Source organism: Molothrus aeneus, chromosome 6, assembly GCF_037042795.1.
Source record: "Molothrus aeneus isolate 106 chromosome 6, BPBGC_Maene_1.0, whole genome shotgun sequence".
Taxonomy (NCBI): Eukaryota; Metazoa; Chordata; class Aves; order Passeriformes; family Icteridae; genus Molothrus; species Molothrus aeneus.
The window spans coordinates 12,393,583-12,403,073 of record NC_089651.1 but is presented as its reverse complement, the minus strand read 5'-3'; the positions used below and the strand labels follow the sequence as shown (position 1 = coordinate 12,403,073).

The following is a 9,491-nucleotide window of genomic DNA, read 5'->3' as shown; positions in this document are numbered from 1 at the left end:
CCACACAATAGGAGGGGTGATATTTAAGGCCGGTTTGAGCAAGGTCAATAAACAAGTGATAGGTACATATATAATCCTAAATCAGTGGAATAACTCAGAGTTAAAGTTACCTGCCACTCTGACTCATGTCCCAAAGATTTTTGTAACATTTTTCTGTGCTAAGCCTGAGAAGAAGTTTTCTTCTAATTAAGCTTTTACGTTCCCACAGAGCACTTTTTAGCTTTCAATATGTCACTTACTGCATACATGTCTTCTAACCTTCCAAACCCACCTCTTTGCAAGGCTGCCAATGTAAAATAAAGTTCTGGATCTTTCCCTCAAGCACTTCCTGAAGTCTTTTTTTTTCCCTGTCATTATATAAAGCACTATGGTGATCTTTCTTTTAAGTCTGCCATCTGGATATCATTCCTGATTTTGTCTCTTTTTAAATATGCACATTCAGGCTAGACCTGAAATGACGCAGCTTCTTTCTATGCAACGCTTCTAAAAGCTGTACTTTCTTTCCCAGCTGCTTCATCAAAACTTTGGTCATGGCTCCATCATCTCAACTCTTGGTATTTCGAGTTCTTCCTCTCTGTTATGAAATCCCACATTTACTACCTCCCCAGGGATATGAAAACTGGTGCTGTGAAATTTATTTTCCTGGCTGCGTGGAGCATTCCAAACCCTTTTTGCATCATCTTGCCCTGCTGCCTCCTGTCAGTCCCAGGTTTCTTGTCTTCACCTGCTGGGTAAAGTGCATCACCACCAGCCAAGTCTTTCCCAGGTTAGTTATCTTGAAGTGGATCCTGGAGTGTGTCGTTCCCTCATCTCCCTATTTTTATTCACATGTATATGCCTTGTCTTCTGAAACCAGGGCTCACAGCTCCTGAGGGAAGACAAGGTGTAGAGACTGGCACTTCCAGAGCTGGATCTGCCCTGGCTGCCCTGGTTTTAGACTGTCTCTATACTGGATATTTTCTCCCTCTACCTGTGTTTATACAGCAAAGAGAAAACAATTCTTATTGACATCTTTGGGTGCAGTTACAAAACTACAAAGCCCACTGCTGCTCATCAATTGCAATCCATCTCCTGTTTTTCTGTGATCACTGCTTTGTGATTTGAAAGAATATAACTCTATTTATAAAACTAGATTTCAAAATTCACAAATACAAAGAGTATTTAACAGTATTGTTTTTGCAATAGAATCTTTTGATCACAGTAGATGTTGTATTATTTTAACCCATTGTCATATCTGCCAGTTTTATTTAAAGAACAAGATTTCCTTGCAGTATTCACAAGATTGGATAGCTATATCAGTGACAATACTGATATTGTTTTCAGAATACTAAGTTTGTTTTAAATTATGTATAATGAAACTGAAACCTAAAAAATAAGGGATGATAAAAATGTTTGGCTTTCTATGTAACTTTGAACCAAGAACTCAGATATCCTATTCCAATAGTTTGCATAGAGATTAGCATGCTCTTAAAACTCACTAAAAATCTGCTTTTCATGTCATTGCCCTTCCTGGCAGTGGAGTTTAGTGATTACTGTACTAATGGCCAACTGTGAGATTGTAGCTGTATTTTGATTAAAAAACAGCCAATACTTCATAAATTAGCTGCAGCTTCACTTCCTCACAATCTGTACTTGTGATTTTTCTTAGTCTAGAGAATGTAATTAAGAATTAGGAGACTTGTCCTGCTGGATTAATACTCTCATGGGTCCCTGATCCTGGCAGTGGCCAGTAGTTGATTTGTAGGTGAGAGAACACCAGAACCAGCACATGTGGGAAGAAAGTGTGTTCTTTGTTCAGCAAACCTGCCTCCAGGCTGCCAGTGCTTTAGGGGCTTCCCGAATCAAAACTGAGTCCCTGGTCACTGTGCTTAGTGGCTGCTTTCTGCTGCTTTCTGCTCTATGACTTTGTCTAACCTTTTGTCACTCGCAGGCAGTTTCATTTTCCACAGTCCCTTGTGGCAGAGATTTCCACAGTGCCATTGATTGTGTCTGTGGAAAACAGTGTCCTTTTTTGTCCTTTTTTGTTTGTTTAAACTTGTTTCTTCCTACTATCACTGGGTGTCCCTCAGTTCTCCTATTTTGAGGCTTTCTCTGTTCAACTTCCCTATGCTGCTTAGGAATTTACAGACTTCTGCTTTATCTCCCTCTCACTTATCTTTTTTCCAAACTGGAAAATATTAGGCTACGTATTCTTTCCTGTGTGAGTTGTTCCTTACTTTTGATTGGCATGGGCAATAAGGAAACGGATGTGAAAAAGCAGTTTATCACTACGGGAGAATACCGAGGCAACTGAGCCTGAGCGCTGGCATTCCTCTTCCGAAATACCGTTGTGAGTCCCGGGAACAAAGTATCTCCTTCTCACACAGTTACACCATTAACTCACAAAGTAGCAGTTTGTTTCCTGTGTGTCGGACACTCTTCTCCCCTGAGACAGAACGGATGTTGAAGGAGGCTGTTCTTGGTTTCAAAGTTTTGGGGTTTTAAGCAGAGGAATTCTGTTAAAGAATTGCAAAGCTCAGCATGACAAATTGGGTAATAGTGGAATTAAGATTAGGCTACAGCATGGATTTGCCCCCATGTGTATATATGATATCATGTTAGCTCCTAATTAACTCCACAAGCTGTAATTTCTCTGTGGATCTCTGTCAGGGCTGTCCTGGGTCTGTGGAGGGAAGGAGGCTCTTTCCTGCCTGTGGGATCCTCCCCTCCTTTGGTGCAGAGCTGAAATGTGTGTTGAACGTTGAAAGTCTGGGTTTCTTGGGTGAAAAAGCAGGAGGCTGCATGGATTGCTGTCCCTGCCTCCCCACACAGCTCCAGCGTTGAACAGGGCAGGTCCCTTCAGTGAGGATTCCATGCATGGCCACTACTTCTGGAGTTTTGTTTGTGGAGAGGAGGACCGTGTTCAACTTGCTGATGTGATTATGCCATTCAGGAACATGATAACAGCTTTGTGTTGGCAAAAGGATGCACGTGTGTACAGGTGTACAAGATTAGATATTCATGGAGTTGTTGCTTTATATCTTCACAAAAAGGGAAGAGAGAGGAAGTGAAGAAGGAATTCCCTGAAAATTCCCTGAAAAGCAAAACTTCTGCTTTGTTGTATTATGACCATCTGCCGAGTTTTGGGTGTGCAGAAACACCCTGGGCAGTAAGATATTACCCAAAGGGGAGGACAGCACTGGAAGATCACAGCAGCCTGTCCCCAGCAGAGGCGGTGGAGATGCCCAGGGTGAATTCACCACGCACTGACCAAGTACAGAGAGGAATGAATATGGGGCTGTGACATCCAGCGGTGGGTGACACTCGGAGGAGAGGGTGGACTTGATCTGAATGGCTTAAATGAGTGAGAAACCCATTCACATGCATGCTCACAAGGAAACCTGATGAAGAGTGGCAAAGGGATTCAGTCACTATGACTTTTTCCCATTTTTCCCTCTTGGTAGGAAGCGACAGTAGCGACCCTCGGGCTTGAAACCTCCCCGCGCCTTGGCTCTGCATCTGTGCGCACGGTGACCAGCACGTCCCTCCCATCCCGTGGGCATCCAGAGCCTCATTAATGTTGATGAGCCACTCAGACGGGCGCCCCACCAAAGCCCACGGGGACATCGCTAATTACCTCCGCGGCGCGCTGTCTGCCAGGGGGGCGGAGGGGGCACCCGGGGGCCGCCACCACCCGCGCCACACAAACACCGCGGCGTGCCGGGCAGCCCTGATGCATATGCAACAGCTCATTAGCATGGCGATGAGCTGGCCCCGCCCCCTGCGGCCGTTTGTACGGCGGCTCCCCGCTGGCCCCGCCCCCCGCGGATATACCACGCTCATTAGCATGCAGATACGAGAAGCTCCGCCCCCTCATTAGCATGGCGGTGCGCGGGCCCCGCCCCCGGCGGCCATTAGTGCCGCGGCGCCCTGGCTGCGGGGGCGGGCGGTGCTGCGCGCTCCGCTCGGCTCCGTTCGGCGCTGCCGCACCGCACGGCGGGGCGGGCGCTGCTGCTGCCGGCAATCGGCGGGGCCTGCGGCTGCTCAGCCCCGGCGGCACGAGGAGGAGCGGGAGGAGAGCGCCGGAGAGAGAGAGGCAGGCGTCGGACCCCGCGGCGGCGCTGCCGCGATCGCCCCGCTCGGCTCCCCCATGGCCGCGGGCTGCAGGGACGGCCCGGGGCAGGAGAAGTACCGGCTGGTGGTGGTGGGCGGCGGCGGCGTGGGCAAGTCGGCGCTCACCATCCAGTTCATCCAGGTGAGGGGCCGCGGCGCCGGGGGGAAGCGCTCCTCTCGCCGGGGCCTGGGCGCTGCCCGGCGCGGGGGGGCCGGGGCCGGAGCCGGCGCGGCGGGCGGCAGCTCCCGGCGGCGCCGTGGGATGCTGCCGGCGGGACAGCGGGAAGCCCGGGGCGGGGAGCCGGCGGCGTGACCTTGAGGGGCTCGGGGCTGCTGCGAGCCCCCGGGAAGGTTCTGGAGGGCGGGCGGGAAGGGGCGGCCGCCGCCCCCGGCCCGCCGGGCGCCGCCGCCGGGTGGGGTCGGCTGGCCGGGCGCGCTGGGCTCCGGGGCGCCGCGGCGCTGGGGACCGGCGGCTCCGGTGTCGCGGGCGGGGTCCGGCCCCGCGCTCCGCCCGGGAAGCGGCAGGCGCGGCCGGGGAGCGGTGACACTCGGCGTCCGGCTCCGAAATAGCTGCCCCGGGCTGAGCATCTTGGGCTAGGCCGGCGAGGGGCCGGGAAGCTCCCGCCGCTCCCCCCGAGAGCAGGAGTGTTTGCGGCGGGGCACGCCGTGCGAGCTGGGACCGGCCAGCGCCCACCAAGCCTCGGAGCGCCTGCTGTTCAACTTGTAGACAATTGAACTTTCTCGTCTATTCGTTTTCAGTAAAAACCACGCCAGAATAGCGATACAAAGGGTGCGCGTCAGTGTTACGAGGAAGATCCCTTTTTAGTGTTTCGCCACGAATTCAGCCGTACCTCCTTTACTTATTTTCAGCCCCTGCCCTGTTGCTGTTAGCATTTCTCCCTCTGTTTATGGTGGTAGCAAGAGACAACTACTGGCGTTCTGCTTGCTGCTGTTGCTGACGGCAGAGCAGCAAATCTGGAGAGCATGGCTTCTTGTTTGTTTTCTTTTATTCCACTGTGGAGAGCCGGTCATGCTCTACCTACCCCTAAGATGGGCTGCTTGACAGCGGGGCAGACCTGTCTTTTAATGCTTGGGGCAGTGATGTTCTCCACTAATATTTTGTTAGAGCAAAATAGGTGTTGGGTGGTCTGATAGGAAATAGACCATTTCTTTATTTCAGTCGGGTTTTTCATTCACGTATGCATCCATGTGTTCATTAGCTCAACTACTCTGTTAAGAATTTAACCACCAGCTCTGCAGCGCAGACTAACTAACTATATAGAAAACATTACTTTGAATTTTTGGGTGAGTACTGGATGCTGGAATGCTTACAAGATGTAGTATTATACGGAACATTAAAGGAGTGGACCCTTTGGGAGAATTAGTTCTTTGGAACTAGTTTAGTTTGACTGGTATTTTTTGAGATGTATTGTACAGGTGTCTTTTGTCAGATGTGTAGATGGCTGGTCAGCTCCTGGTAGAACACTGGCTGGTGGGTCTGTTTGGAGGTGATGGGGCAGGAATAACTGCAGTGCTCCCAGTGTGTGGATTGAATTCCTCATTGCTTGTGTATGGAGATAATTAAACCCTGGGTTTTCTGCAGCTGGTTTAGGGTGCTGTTCACTGCTGCTCTAGATGGTGTTGCCTGTGTCTCGCTGTGGCAGTCATGTGTGCAGCTGGATATGGCTTCAGTCTTGGGAAATGTTGCTGAAGGGATTTCTGGATTGAGGCAGCTTTGAGGGCTTTGGGATAACTTTACCTTCTCAACAAAAAAGCTGTAATTTCTACTAAAGATGTAAGGAAAAAAAGGGAAGTTCATACTTGATGCCTTTGTATAGCCATCTTTTTAAATAGCAGTAAGGTTCTGCTGAGTACTGGATAGCTTCAATATTTGACTGCTTGTAGAAATTAATTCTTTAACCTAACAGTTTGAGCTTTTATTAAATATAGATATAAATGTTGGGCGAAGTGCTATGACTGACACTTGTCTTTTAGCAAATATCTGCAGAAGAGGTACCTGTGTCTGTTTTGCCACGTATAAGGATCTTTTCAAATTAACAGCAGAAAAATAAATAGTTCACTTTGAAGGAGTGTTGAGGAGCAGCACTGTAGTGTTAAGCTGACACATTGAGGGTGAATTCTTCAAAACAACTTATTGTCAGTTTGCATTAAGCTATCTCCATCTTCTTGCCCTCTCGGCAGCTTTATCCTGAGATAAAATCTTGCCACTGCAAAGTGAAGTTTAGCAGAAAATTCAGCCTTAAAAAACCCCCAAACAACCCAAATCAAAACCAAACAAAAATAGCTGGGAAATAAAGACCTGGACAGTACTTCAGGTACCTTAGAGAAGAGTTTTGTGTTCTTTCTGTGCTTGCTGTGTGGTTTTGGACAATAAAAGATGAGGCTTGCTGTACTATTTATATCCCACAGCGTCTTCCTGAGCTCTTAAAGCTGTGATGTTATCAAGTGTGTGCTTTGCCATGCAGGCACCTGGGTAGTTTCTGTACAGCAGTGTGTTGCCAAATACATTGTTTGTCTTTTAAGGCTGCACAGAAACTGCTCCAAGTTGTTTTAAAATTGATTACAAGCAAGTCACGTGCTTCATTTTTGGAATTTCTTAGGATTAAGTGACAAACGTGTAGTGGCCTTCACTAAAACATGGATCAGTACTAGCTCTTGCTGCATGACAGATCCTGATGTCAGTGGAGGATTTAAATTCTTTTTTGCTTCTTTATTGCTTGTGTTTAAAACAAGGCTGTCACCAACTGAAGCTTAAAAAGGAAAGCTTTTTGCTTCTTACTACTAGCAAGTATTTCTATACTTGCTATTGCTTTCCTTTTTAACTTTCAGTAAGTCAGTACTCAAATGCAGCTTTTATTTTGGTGCTGATTGTTTTCCAGTAAATCAGACTTTTGTGGTGATAGGATATCATGAGGAAGCATGTGCTGCAATTTACCTTGTATCTTTGAAAGACAACAGGGGATTCATACTTGAAAATGGGAAAACTCTTCCTTGATTTCAGATAAAACAAAGGGAAACATGAGAAAGTGAGGATATAAGAAGAACCAGTTAATCTTCTTTCTCTTGCCAGCTTTCTGGGATGTCTGCGCAGCTCATCCTTCCCTGCCTTGTTTAGATGATGGAGGGAAAGCAGAGAGCATTCATTCCTGCAGGAGCAGCAGTGGCTGAGGTTAGGGCAGTGCAGAGTGCTCCTGTGCTTGCTGTCCTGTGTGTGAGAGTACAATTCCTGCTGATTGTTGTGCCTCAGTCTGGCCTGAAACAGCAAGGTGTTTGTAAGGAGGCTGAGTGAGCAAACCCATCTCATACAAGGGAAACTCTCTGGTGTCCTGAGTTCAGCCTCACTGTGCTAATTAGGGCAGTGCAGGAGTAAGTGAGGTGTAACTGGTCACTTGTGTATAACTGCCTGGGCTCACCTCTCAGACATTCATCTGACACCTTGGAGTAACTTTAGAGTACAAATTAGCAGATCTAAGCTTTCAGTGATTAATGAGTAGTGTGTTCCTCAAAATTCTTCCTCTAGGGAGGTACACACAGCTCGATATTGCTGTTGGTGGGCCAGGATTTCATCCTGGAAATATCAGATCATTTCCTTTAAATCAGGATATGATAGATGAATTTACTGCTGTCGAGCCTGTGCACTGGTAAGACAGGAAGTGAAGATGTTTTAATTGTGGAGGAGAGTTAATGGGATGTTGCAGCTATAAACTCTAGGAAAGCAGCAGTGAATGATAGTTCAGCATTACACCACAGCATTTTGTAAAAGGCTAAGTGGTAAAACTAAGCATTCCTTCTGTTATTGAAAACATACACAAATAATCCATCATGCTCACATCCCAAGAGGCAGAAAACTTTTAAAATGCATTGCAGCCAGTTAACTGGCCTCTTAGCAGGCTGAGGTATTTGGGAGTATGAGCTGTGCAGAGCACACAGCTGTTGCCACAATAGCTTTTCTCCAGCTGTCATGCAGAGGTCTGTCACAAAATACCCCACATTCCCTTGTAACTCAGCCCTTTGTAATATTCAGATTTCCTTGCTCAAAGGGAATACAGCCTAGTAACTACCTAATCACCCTCTGACTTTTTTTTCATCCTGCAGTTGCCATTTACTTTATGCTTTTTTTTTCTTTTTTTTTTTGTGAAACTGAACAAATATAGCTAGTTTTAGCAGTATGCAGCAAGAAAGCCACTAATATTTTATTCTCTCAAGTCTTCTGTGCAAAATACTGTCTATTTTTTATCAGAATTGACAAATTTTTGTCCTGGTGCTTTTTCCTCTTTGTAAAATGATGGCTTTTGTTTTGTGACAATGACATGTATAGTTTTGCATACTGAGTAGGCTTTGGTGATTTGTATGAATGTATCAGCTAATAAATGTCACTTGATCCTTGAGATGATATTGAATGGCTGTAGTTCAGTGTGGCTGAGTTGAGCTTAGTTTGTCAGTCAGCTTAATGTTACCTGTGGAAGGCATGAACATGTTTGAAACTGCTAAAACACTTAACATGATACAAAATCTATGTAGGGCTTCAGTGTTTGGGGTTTTTTTATTTGTTTACTGATTTCATGCTGTATTTACAAGCTCAAATCTTGCTGCCAAGTTTGTAAAAGAAAATACTTTTCCTACTGCCCTTAAATTCTGATTGGAGCTGAGCTTACTGTTCCACTCGCTAGTGAGTAAAGTGAGTTGCATGTAGATTTTTGACTCCTGAATTTTAATACCAGACACTTTTTCTGAAAGTAGGCATATGACTTGCAGATGGATGGGTGAGCGGTTGTTCAGGCTTTTTTTCCCCTTTTTCTTTTCCTTTTCCAAGCTGCTACTTTCACAGTACTGTTCCCATTAACTAGCAATAAACCCAAAGGTGGGTTATCTCAAAGTGTCTTTTATCTCTGGAATAGCTGTTGGGCAACAATACGGCTTGTTCTGAATTTTATGCTCTACAAATGAATTCCAAGCTCCAAAATAGAGTAGTAAAGTAGATTGAAAAGCAACAACTGAACGTGCAGCTGGTGTTGGAGCCAGCGTGCTGGGTGTTTGACAGACCCTGATGTCTTGGTGCCCCACTTCCCTGGGCTGGACTTGGGATGTGCAAGTCCCTCCACAGTTTCTGGGTATTCTGACTAACCCTCGGTGACCGTCAGAAAATGCTCTTGGAGTAAGCACTCAGGCAAATTAAGGGAATAAGATGCCACGGATTCCAGACTGCAGATTCACGCAGGGCTACGCTGGGACTGGTATGCTCACACTGAGATAAAGCCTGGGGCCTCCTTGCACTAACTCAAGGTGACAAAATACGGTTCAGGAGCAACTGATTGTCGACATCTGTTGAGGTTAAAGGTGGGAAGTAAAAATCCTAATCAAAACAAAGGATTTGTGAT

The 9,491-nt window shown here is 46.6% G+C and overlaps 1 protein-coding gene across 1 annotated transcript in view; it reads left to right on the top strand.

Moving 5' to 3' along the window:
- Window positions 1-3,947: 3,947 nt before the first annotated feature.
- RRAS2 (RAS related 2) overlaps window positions 3,948-9,491 on the top strand; it is a 42,100-nt gene continuing 36,556 nt past the window's right edge. Inside the window, exon 1 of the mRNA XM_066551653.1 lies at window positions 3,948-4,234. Within this exon, the coding sequence (XP_066407750.1) occupies window positions 4,130-4,234 (105 nt within the window). The 5' untranslated portion in view covers window positions 3,948-4,129. The remainder of the gene's footprint in view (window positions 4,235-9,491) is intronic.